Raw genomic sequence first — 11,844 nt, forward strand, 5'->3', positions numbered from 1 at the left:
TGTAATGTTTTAAAAAACAGAGAAAGTAACATGAGAACACGACTGTGCAGCACAACGTGAGAACTCACTGGACACACGACATTTGTTATAAGACAAGGAAGCAGCATCATGAAGATTACAACATGATCAGAGTCATATTACAACTTGACAAACATTTTGGAGAATTCCATCAAACGTAAGATGATCATTAAAAAACAGGAGTCTCCATTTAAAAAAGAAAAGAAAGGAAAACAAACAAGGAAACCCTTCATCACTGAAGTCTGTCAAAGAGTTATCTCTGGGGGGAACAACTCTTTAGGTTTTCATGTTGCACTGAAGTTCCATGAAAACAACAAAATGAATGAAAACCATTTTACCTGATTGATTTCAGACGGTACACAGTTGGAGAAACAATTTCTGTGATCCTCGACATCAAATCAAGTCGGCTGTACAACAAAATAACATAATGAAAAGACACATCGTGCTTTTTAATTCATTGAGACTCTGAGAGTAAAGAGGAAAATAATCCAATTAAAATGTGTTAAAGACTAAAAACATGTGACACAACCAGAAACAAAGTATTTGATGCAGATGGTGAGTTTAGTTGCTGCTAACTCAGCTAATAATTAAAACCACATCAATTTGTTTCAGTGAGAGTTTAAACTGAACATGTAATAAAGTTTCACTTCATACATTTGATATCTTTCTGGATTATCTGATGTTTAACTTGATTTTTCAGATCTGAAAGGAGTAGTTTTAACACGCCTACTTTTCTAAAGTAATGATTAACTTTCCAACTAAAAACTATTTGTGGGTTTTACATCTTTTAAATTTTGTACATCAAACCTTTGTTGGATGGTTGACAGTATTTCAGAACACAGAGACCGTGATACAAATCAATGAAGGGACATCAAATCTGCTTTAAAGAAAAAATAAAAGACATCAAGACCAAAAATGTTTGACTGGAAAGATTGAAGATGAGTTTAGAGTTAAATAAAAAATGAAACACGAAAAAAAAAAATAGAATTCAGGAATTTGGACATTTGAACATTACAGAGAAATCTCACTCTGACAGACTTTGATATCAGAAGTTTTGGCATCACCAGCTTCTCCAATATAGAAATATGGGAAGAGTTTCTCAGTGAAAGTGTCTCTGTGAGTGTAGATGTGAGTCATGTCTTCAGGGTTGTAGAAGGACACCTCCCCCATGTCATAGTCCAGCTGGACTCTGATCCTCTGGAGACTTTTTTCCTCTCTGAAAGTCTTACCAAGACCATTAGTGTATTTTCCATCGTAATGAAATAAACACCAGACTCCATTTTCTGGTGAATCACTTCTTTCTCCCTTCCTGTCAGCTGACTCTTTAACTAAACCTATAGTCCAGTCAGGATGGTCTCCCACCTCCACCTCCCAGCTGTGTTTCCCTGAGCTGAAACCCTCAGAGCCCAGAACACAAGGATAATTAGTGTTTCTCTCTGGATTGTCAGGAAGCTGCTGGTTTGTGTCTCCACGTCTCACACTGATCAGATCATCAGACAGATGGAGCCATCGGTTTGCAGTGTTTGGGTCCAGAATGACAGGACTGAAGTGGACCTTCTCCTTCATCTTCTCCCAGACTCTGAAGGACAGGTTGCCCAGGTGTTTGGCCACATCTATCAGCGCTCCTGAGACCAGCTGTGGATCTGACAGTGAGCTCTGGGCTCTGGCTCTGGTCTGAGTGGCTTTATAACTGCTGAGGAACGGCACGTTGTGTTTCTGCAGGTCTTCTTCAACAGCACAGATACTGTCTGACAGAGAGGACATCTGCTCCTGAATCCTCTTCATCTCTCTGCTGATAGTCTTCCCCTTCTGCTCCTCTTCCTCCCTCAGAGCTGCCAGTCTGGACTCCTCTTCCTCTTTCAGGAACTGGTGGATCTTGTTGAACTCTGCTCTGATCTGCCTCTCTGTGGACAACAGCTGCTTCTTGGAGTGTTGACTCATTTCATTGTATGTTTTCTCCACTTGTTTGTATTTGTCCTTCTTGTCCTGCAGAGACTTTAAGTCAGATTTCAGCTGCTCCTTCAGATCACTGACTGCTTGTTCTACAGGAACCACTTTGTGAGTCTGGTGGAGAGAAAACTCACAGACAGGACACACAGCTCTCTGCTCGTCCTCACAGAACAATTTGGGTTCTTCTTGGTGTTTTCTGCACATCACCTCCATCTTCTTCTGTTCGTTTTCTGTCTCAGATGATCCAGATTTCTGTCTCCCAGCAAACGAGTCAGCCAGTTCCTTCAGTGTAAAATTCACTGGAGGATGTTCTTTAGAAGATTTTCTTTTACAAATTGGACAGTTTTTGTTTCCAGCTTGTTCCCAGAATTTCTTTAGGCAGCTTGAACAGAAGTTGTGGCTGCAGCTCAGAGACACAGGATCTCTGAAAGTCTCTGAACACACATGGCAGCTCAGGAAACTTTCTAAAAGAGCAGTTTTCTCAGCCATTTGTAATTGAAGTCTTTTAAAAGCAGGACTCACCAAGTTACAGTTTCTTCAACTTTCCACTTAAATTCCTCCAAATAAATGTTGTTCAGCAGAGATCTCACACCCTGTAATGGCGTCTCGGCTCTCTTCAACAATGTCAAAGTCTACTTTCATGTTATCACCTTGTCACGTGTTAAACTATTACCTGTCAGAAAAGCTGCAATGTAAAGTGTCTCCAGCAGATGGTGTCAGGACGTCTTCCAGAGGGACATGTTGGACTTTTCTTTGAGGACAGAACAACTTCTTGTTGTAAAGTTGGCAAACAGAATGAAATGCTCACATCTTAATATATTAATGTATTTTATTTCTTTTTAACGTAATAAAACATTAAATTGTGACAGTTCTTAAAATCACTTCCAACTCTAACAAAGTGGAGGTTTGTTCTTTAGTCCTCCAGTGAACAGTGAACATTTCAACACGCTGCTCAAAGCTCACAGGGAACCAGTTTTACTACATTTGATCTTCAGCAGCAGTAACAGGAAACATGTTGTGCTGACATGTCAGCATGAACGTGTTCATTTACACTTTGATTAAATGATTAAATTTGAAATAATAATCACTTAAATTGTGAGTATTTACAACGTGCAATTATCGGACCGCAAACTGCATTTGGGGAAAGATTCAGCGAGTTCAGGGAGGAAAAAGCACATTATCCTTCCCCGTCACACCCCTGGACATCGACCCATCCCAGCTGAACACGTCCACGTTCCCCGGAGTAAGTCGACCCGATCTGGAAGTTGAACTGGCCGACATCGCTGGTAAAGACTTATGGATGTCAAAGTTCAAAAGCCTGACAGCTGATCTTGAAGATGTCGCCCGTCAGAAGGCCATCGTCGCTATAAAGAGCACAAACGGAGCGATATTGAAAACCTCCCCAAACCCCACAAACTTGTGTTTGAAACACGGAGTGCCGTTCCCGACACTGATATGAACATGAAGTATGCATTCGGAGTCCCGTCCATCTTTGGATCAACGTACTTATGCCAGCAGGTTTTCTCAAGCATGAACTACGTCAAATCCAAACATCGCTCCCGCTTCACAGATGACAGCCTGCAGTCCTGTGAAGCTCAAAGTCACATTTTACAGCCCTGATATAGAGAAACTCTGCAGAGATGTTCAGGAACAAAAATCACGTTAAACAGGCGACAACACCATCATTTAATAGGCTATTATTTTGGAAACAAATATTTATTTTAGATCCTGAACTGATGTAGTTGTGTTTTTATGTTCAGACGGTTGACGGCTGTAAGTGTCTGAGGAAGAAAAAGAAGACGATGACAGCGCACTGAAATGGACTTTAGTCTTACTTGAAGACAAACTGGCCTATTTTTTTTATGTTTACTCTTTTTAAGATATTAGGCTGCAGCTATATGTTATCTTCATTTCAAAGTAGGCTACTTTTTATTTAATATATTTTCCATGAACATGGGGAGGACCCAAATAAACCTGCATTGTTCTGTTTAATTCACGTCTGGAGCTAGATGTTATATTTATTTCAAAGTTATTTTATTTATTTTCCACAAATATGGGGAGGACTCAGGGCCTGCATAGTTCTGTGTTTAATTGACCTCAATGTAGGGCTACACATGCCAGTGTATTTTTTTCTCCTCTTCATAAGAGTTTGATATTGTTATAACAGTTAAAATAGCAATAACATGTCAAGAATTGTCTTTATTATTGTTCTATAATTTCATAAATGCAACAAACTATAGTTTTTGTGTATATATAGTGTATATAGCCATATATACACAACAAAATATATATATACTATGTATTTAACTCTATATATATACATTAAAATATAAAATATACATGAAAATGTGTTAAGGTGTTATCAATAAAATGACAGTTTCAATAGATACTTCAAGGTCTCTGTGTTTAAAGACGTAAAACTGCAGCGTGGTTTTGATCTTTTTTATTGACAGAAATAAACCAGAACATAGATGAACTCACATTTCTGACAGTTTGATCATATTTACTCATCAGGTAAAGAACTGAAGTTCTGAATGCAGCTTCAAGGAAATCCACAGTTAACAAGAGGAAATCCTGAATGTGATGATGTTTCACATCTGACATATGAAATGAGAGTTTCCATAAACACACCAGAACAAACAGCAGCTGAATGTTCAGGAACTATGAAATAAAGTATTCACTGCAGCCACTAAAATACACTCAATACAAAGACTGAAGGAAAAGTTCATCATTCATCAAGAACATTTGCTCCAATGTGAACCTTCGCTGTCTTTATCTGACATGTTTATTATTTTATGGGAATTTATGGGCTAAAATGATCAACAGGTTTATTAGAAATAGTCTTTAGTTGCAGCTTTAATCAAAACAATCTGCAGTTTTCTTATAAATTCTCAGTTTGTTCTGAAGCTTGAACAGGAATATAATTTGTGTTGAACATTATCAAACAGTTTCCACAAACTTTTCAAACAGTCCAAGAAACAAAAATAAAGAAGGAGATTTAGTTTGTCTGAATAAAAATGAATGAATGTATAAAATATATCAGACAGTCAACAGTAATCTGCACTGATGCACATTTTAAACACATAACAGGTGAGTTATTACATGAACGTCCACTGTTTGGTCCGTTCTGCACATTAAACATGAGCTTTTATTAAAACAAGTAAAGTAATGAACTGATTTATTCTAATTTGGAAAAAAATTAATTATCAACAGTAAATGTTAAATGTCAAAAACAAAACCAGGTAAGATGAAACTTTTCTGTGCTCATATTGTTTAACATTAAAACCTTGTTAGAAACCATTTTGTTCAAACTTGATCTTCATTCTTGGAGAATTAAAGAACCACATTTATGTTTTAACATCTTATTCAGTGATATTTCATGTTTTGTAGAACATAAAACAACAAAGGAATGTAATTAAAGTCATATTTCTTCTTTAACAAGGATTTCTACATTTTCTCACGTAAAAAAGAACAAACTAGAAAAGATTAAGATTCAAAGATAACTTCCCCCCAAACAAATCATCACCACACAAACAACTAAATCACTTCCCTGAATCACTCTGACAGACTTTGATATCAGAAGTTTTGGCATCACCAGCTTTTCCAATATTGAATAATGGGAAGAGTTTCTCAGTGAAAGTGTCTCTGTGAGTGTAGATGTGAGTCATGTCTTCAGGGTTGTAGAAGGACACCTCCCCCATGTCATAGTCCAGCTGGACTCTGATCCTCTGGAGACTCTTCTTCACTCTGACAGTCTTACCAACACCATCCAGGTATTCTCCACTGCAATAATCTAAACACCAGAGTCCATATTCTGGTGAAGGAGTTATTTCTCCCTTCCTGTCAACTGACTCTTTAACTAAACCTATAGTCCACTCAGGATGGTCTCCCACCTCCACCTCCCAGCTGTGTTTCCCTGAGCTGAAACCCTCAGAGCCCAGAACAATGGCATAATAAGTGTTTCTCTCTGGATTGTCAGGAAGCTGCTGGTTTGTGTCTCCATGTCTCACACTGGTCAGATCATCAGACAGATGGAGACATTGGGGTGCAGTGTTTGGGTCCAGAATGACAGGACTGAAGTGGACCTTCTCCTTCATCTTCTCCCAGACTCTGAAGGACAGGTTGCCCAGGTGTTTGGCCACATCTATCAGCGCTCCTGAGACCAGCTGTGGATCTGACAGTGAGCTCTGGGCTCTGGCTCTGGTCTGAGTGGCTTTATAACTGCTGAGGAACGGCACGTTGTGTTTCTGCAGGTCTTCTTCAACAGCACAGATACTGTCTGACAGAGAGGACATCTGATCCTGAATCCTCTTCATCTCTCTGCTGATAGTCTTCCCCTTCTGCTCCTCTTCCTCTCTCAGAGCTGCCAGTCTGGACTCCTCTTCCTCTTTCAGGAACTGGTGGATCTTGTTGAACTCTGCTCTGATCTGCCTCTCTGTGGACAACAGCTGCTTCTTGGAGTGTTCACTCATTTCATTGTATGTTTCCTCCACTTGTTTGTATTTGTCCTTCTTGTCCTGCAGAGACTTTAAGTCAGATTTCAGCTGCTCCTTCAGATCACTGACTGCTTGTTCTACAGGAACCACTTTGTGAGTCTGGTGGAGAGAAAACTCACAGACAGGACACACAGATCTCTGCTCGTCCTCACAGAACAATTTGGGTTCTTCTTGGTGTTTTCTGCACATCACCTCCATCTTCTTCTGTTCGTTTTCTGTCTCAGATGATCCAGATTTCTGTCTCCCAGCAAACGAGTCAGCCAGTTCCTTCAGTGTAAAATTCACTAGAAGATCATCTTTAGAAGATTTTCTTTTACAAATTGGACAGTTTTTGTTTCCAGCTTGTTCCCAGAATTTCTTTAGGCAGCTTGAACAGAAGTTGTGGCTGCAGCTCAGAGACACAGGATCTCTGAAAGTCTCTGAACACACATGGCAGCTCAGGAAACTTTCAAAAAGAGATCTCTCAGCCATTTGTAATTGAAGTCTTTTAAAAGCAGGACTCACCAAGTTACAGTTTCTTCAACTTTCCACTTAAATTCCTCCAAATAAATGTTGTTCAGCAGAGATCTCACACCCTGTAATGGCGTCTCGGCTCTCTTCAACAATGTCAAAGTCTACTTTCATGTTATCACCTTGTCACGTGTTAAACTATTACCTGTCAGAAAAGCTGCAATGTAAAGTGTCTCCAGCAGATGGTGTCAGGACGTCTTCCAGAGGGACATGTTGGACTTTTCTTTGAGGACAGAACAACTTCCTTGTTGTAAAGTTGGCAAACAGAATGAAATGCTCACATCTTAATATATTCATGTATTTTCTTTCTTTTTAACGTAATAAAACATTAAATTGTTACAGTTCTTAAAATCACTTCCAACTCTAACAAAGTGGAGGTTTGTTCTTTAGTCCTCCAGTGAACAGTGAACATTTCAACACGCTGCTCAAAGCTCACAGGGAACCAGTTTTACTACATTTGATCTTCAGCAGCAGTAACAGGAAACATGTTGTGCTGACATGTCAGCATGAACGTGTTCATTTACACTTTGATTAAATGATTAAATTTGAAATAATAATCACTTAAATTGTGAGTATTTACAACGTGCAATTATCGGACCGCAAACTGCATTTGGGGAAAGATTCAGCGAGTTCAGGGAGGAAAAAGCACATTATCCTTCCCCGTCACACCCCTGGACATCGACCCATCCCAGCTGAACACGTCCACGTTCCCCGGAGTAAGTCGACCCGATCTGGAAGTTGAACTGGCCGACATCGCTGGTAAAGACTTATGGATGTCAAAGTTCAAAAGCCTGACAGCTGATCTTGAAGATGTCGCCCGTCAGAAGGCCATCGTCGCTATAAAGAGCACAAACGGAGCGATATTGAAAACCTCCCCAAACCCCACAAACTTGTGTTTGAAACACGGAGTGCCGTTCCCGACACTGATATGAACATGAAGTATGCATTCGGAGTCCCGTCCATCTTTGGATCAACGTACTTATGCCAGCAGGTTTTCTCAAGCATGAACTACGTCAAATCCAAACATCGCTCCCGCTTCACAGATGACAGCCTGCAGTCCTGTGAAGCTCAAAGTCACATTTTACAGCCCTGATATAGAGAAACTCTGCAGAGATGTTCAGGAACAAAAATCACGTTAAACAGGCGACAACACCATCATTTAATAGGCTATTATTTTGGAAACAAATATTTATTTTAGATCCTGAACTGATGTAGTTGTGTTTTTATGTTCAGACGGTTGACGGCTGTAAGTGTCTGAGGAAGAAAAAGAAGACGATGACAGCGCACTGAAATGGACTTTAGTCTTACTTGAAGACAAACTGGCCTATTTTTTTTATGTTTACTCTTTTTAAGATATTAGGCTGCAGCTATATGTTATCTTCATTTCAAAGTAGGCTACTTTTTATTTAATATATTTTCCATGAACATGGGGAGGACCCAAATAAACCTGCATTGTTCTGTTTAATTCACGTCTGGAGCTAGATGTTATATTTATTTCAAAGTTATTTTATTTATTTTCCACAAATATGGGGAGGACTCAGGGCCTGCATAGTTCTGTGTTTAATTGACCTCAATGTAGGGCTACACATGCCAGTGTATTTTTTTCTCCTCTTCATAAGAGTTTGATATTGTTATAACAGTTAAAATAGCAATAACATGTCAAGAATTGTCTTTATTATTGTTCTATAATTTCATAAATGCAACAAACTATAGTTTTTGTGTATATATAGTGTATATAGCCATATATACACAACAAAATATATATATACTATGTATTTAACTCTATATATATACATTAAAATATAAAATATACATGAAAATGTGTTAAGGTGTTATCAATAAAATGACAGTTTCAATAGATACTTCAAGGTCTCTGTGTTTAAAGACGTAAAACTGCAGCGTGGTTTTGATCTTTTTTATTGACAGAAATAAACCAGAACATAGATGAACTCACATTTCTGACAGTTTGATCATATTTACTCATCAGGTAAAGAACTGAAGTTCTGAATGCAGCTTCAAGGAAATCCACAGTTAACAAGAGGAAATCCTGAATGTGATGATGTTTCACATCTGACATATGAAATGAGAGTTTCCATAAACACACCAGAACAAACAGCAGCTGAATGTTCAGGAACTATGAAATAAAGTATTCACTGCAGCCACTAAAATACACTCAATACAAAGACTGAAGGAAAAGTTCATCATTCATCAAGAACATTTGCTCCAATGTGAACCTTCGCTGTCTTTATCTGACATGTTTATTATTTTATGGGAATTTATGGACTAAAATGATCAACAGGTTTATTAGAAATAGTCTTTAGTTGCAGCTTTAATCAAAACAATCTGCAGTTTTCCTATAAATTCTCAGTTTGTTCTGAAGCTTGAACAGGAATATAATTTGTGTTGAACATTATCAAACAGTTTCTACAAACTTTTCAAACAGTCCAAGAAACAAAAATAAAGAAGGAGATTTAGTTTGTCTGAATAAAAATGAATGAATGTATAAAATATATCAGACAGTCAACAGTAATCTGCACTGATGCACATTTTAAACACATAACAGGTGAGTTATTACATGAACGTCCTCTGTTTGGTCCGTTCTGCACATTAAACATGAGCTTTTATTAAAACAAGTAAAGTAATGAACTGATTTATTCTAATTTGGAAAAAATAAACTTTCAAAAGTAAATGTTAAATGTCAAAAACAAAACCAGGTAAGATGAAACTTTTCTGTGCTCATATTGTTTAACATTAAAACCTTGTTAGAAACCATTTTGTTCAAACTTGATCTTCATTCTTGGAGAATTAAAGAACCACATTTATGTTTTAACATCTTATTCAGTGATATTTCATGTTTTGTAGAACATAAAACAACAAAGGAATGTAATTAAAGTCATATTTCTTCTTTAACAAGGATTTCTACATTTTCTCACGTAAAAAAGAACAAACTGGAAAAGTTTAAGATTCAAAGATAACTTCCCCCCAAACAAATCATCACCACACAAACAACTAAATCACTTCCCTGAATCACTCTGACAGACTTTGATATCAGAAGTTTTGGCATCACCAGCTTTTCCAATACTGAAATATGGGAAGAGTTTCTCAGTGAAAGTGTCTCTGTGAGTGTAGATGTGAGTCATGTCTTCAGGGTTGTAGAAGGACACCTCCCCCATGTCATAGTCCAGCTGGACTCTGAACTTCTGGAGACTTTTCTCCTCTCTGACAGTCTTACCAACACCATCAGTGTATTTTCCACTGCGATGCCATAAACACCAGACTCCATATTCTGGTGAACCACTTATTTCTCCCTTCCTGTCAACTGACTCTTTAACTAAACCTATAGTCCAGAGAGGATGGTCTCCCACCTCCACCTCCCAGCTGTGTTTCCCTGAGCTGAAACCCTCAGAGCCCAGAACAGTGACATATTTATTGTTTCTCTCTGGATTGTCAGGAAGCTGCTGGTTTGTGTCTCCACATCTCACACTGGTCAGATCATCAGACAGATGGAGACATTGGTTTGCAGTGTTTGGGTCCAGAATGACAGGACTGAAGTGGACCTTCTCCTTCATCTTCTCCCAGACTCTGAAGGACAGGTTGCCCAGGTGTTTGGCCACATCTTTCAGCGCTCCTGAGACCAGCTGTGGATCTGACAGTGAGCTCTGGGCTCTGGCTCTGGTCTGAGTGGCTTTATAACTGCTGAGGAACGGCACGTTGTGTTTCTGCAGGTCTTCTTCAACAGCACAGATGCTGTCTGACAGAGAGGAGATCTGCTCCTGAATCCTCTTCATCTCTCTGCTGATAGTCTTCCCCTTCTGCTCCTCTTCCTCCCTCAGAGCTGCCAGTCTGGACTCCTCTTCCTCTTTCAGGAACTGGTGGATCTTGTTGAACTCTGCTCTGATCTGCCTCTCTGTGGACAACAGCTGCTTCTTGGAGTGTTCACTCATTTCATTGTATGTTTCCTCCACTTGTTTGTATTTGTCCTTCTTGTCCTGCAGAGACTTTAAGTCAGATTTCAGCTGCTCCTTCAGATCACTGACTGCTTGTTCTACAGGAACCACTTTGTGAGTCTGATGGAGAGAAAACTCACAGACAGGACACACAGATCTCTGCTCGTCCTCACAGAACAAGGAAGGGACTTCTGGATGTTTATCACACAGCACCTCCTCCTTCTCTTTCTCCTTTTCTTTTGCCATCTCAGGTGAACTGGTCCTCTGTCTCTCAGCAAACGAGTCAGCCAGTTCCTTCAGTGATAAATTCAGTCCAGGATGTTCTTTAGAAGATTTTCTTTTACAAATTGGACAGTTTTTGTTTCCAGCTTGTTCCCAGAATTTCTTTAGGCAGCTTGAACAGAAGTTGTGGCTGCAGCTCAGAGACACAGGATCTCTGAAAGTCTCTGAACACACATGGCAGCTCAGGAAACTTTCGACAAGAGCAGTTTTCTCAGCCATTTGTAATTGAAGTCTTTTAAAAGCAGGACTCACCATGTTACAGTTTCTTCAACTTTCCACTTAAATTCCTCCAAATAAATGTTGTTCAGCAGAGATCTCACACCCTGTAATGGCGTCTCGGCTCTCTTCAACAATGTCAAAATCTACTTTCATTGTCTCTCACCTCGTCATGTGTTAAACTATTTGCTGTTGAAGATAAAATGTAGTAAAACTGGTTCCCTGTGAGCTTTGAGCAGCGTGTTGAAATGTTCACTGGAGGACTAAAGAACAAACAAAGTTTAAAGTGATTTTAAGAACTGTAAGAATTTAATGTTTTATTACGTTAAAAAGAAAGAAAGAATAATAACATGTTGTGCTAACATGTTTCCTGTTACTGCAGTCAGAAAAGCTGCAATGTAAAGTGTCTCCAGCAGATGGTGTCA

At 39.0% G+C, this 11,844-nt stretch overlaps 3 protein-coding genes across 3 annotated transcripts; all 3 read right to left on the reverse strand.

The window, feature by feature from the left end:
- Positions 1-690: 690 nt before the first annotated feature.
- On the reverse strand, positions 691-2,583 carry LOC138191557 (E3 ubiquitin-protein ligase TRIM35-like). The gene has a single exon (XM_069138439.1). It carries the CDS (start codon positions 2,455-2,457, stop codon positions 1,030-1,032), a length of 1,428 nt encoding a protein of 475 aa, XP_068994540.1. The 5' UTR covers positions 2,458-2,583; the 3' UTR covers positions 691-1,029.
- A 2,884-nt stretch (positions 2,584-5,467) lies between these two features.
- LOC138191636 (nuclear factor 7, brain-like) lies at positions 5,468-7,053 on the reverse strand. Its single transcript, XM_069138552.1, has one exon. The coding sequence runs from the start codon at positions 6,933-6,935 to the stop codon at positions 5,511-5,513; it is 1,425 nt and encodes a 474-aa protein (XP_068994653.1). The 5' UTR covers positions 6,936-7,053; the 3' UTR covers positions 5,468-5,510.
- Positions 7,054-8,875: 1,822 nt separating this feature from the next.
- On the reverse strand, positions 8,876-11,552 carry LOC138191501 (nuclear factor 7, brain-like). Its single transcript, XM_069138359.1, has one exon. It carries the CDS (start codon positions 11,456-11,458, stop codon positions 9,989-9,991), a length of 1,470 nt encoding a protein of 489 aa, XP_068994460.1. The 5' UTR covers positions 11,459-11,552; the 3' UTR covers positions 8,876-9,988.
- Positions 11,553-11,844: the final 292 nt, after the last annotated feature.

Source organism: Embiotoca jacksoni, unplaced genomic scaffold (genome assembly GCF_022577435.1).
Source record: "Embiotoca jacksoni isolate LCO1_2020_lvr unplaced genomic scaffold, fEmbJac1.0.p SCAF_8, whole genome shotgun sequence".
In the NCBI taxonomy this organism is placed as follows: Eukaryota; Metazoa; Chordata; class Actinopteri; family Embiotocidae; genus Embiotoca; species Embiotoca jacksoni.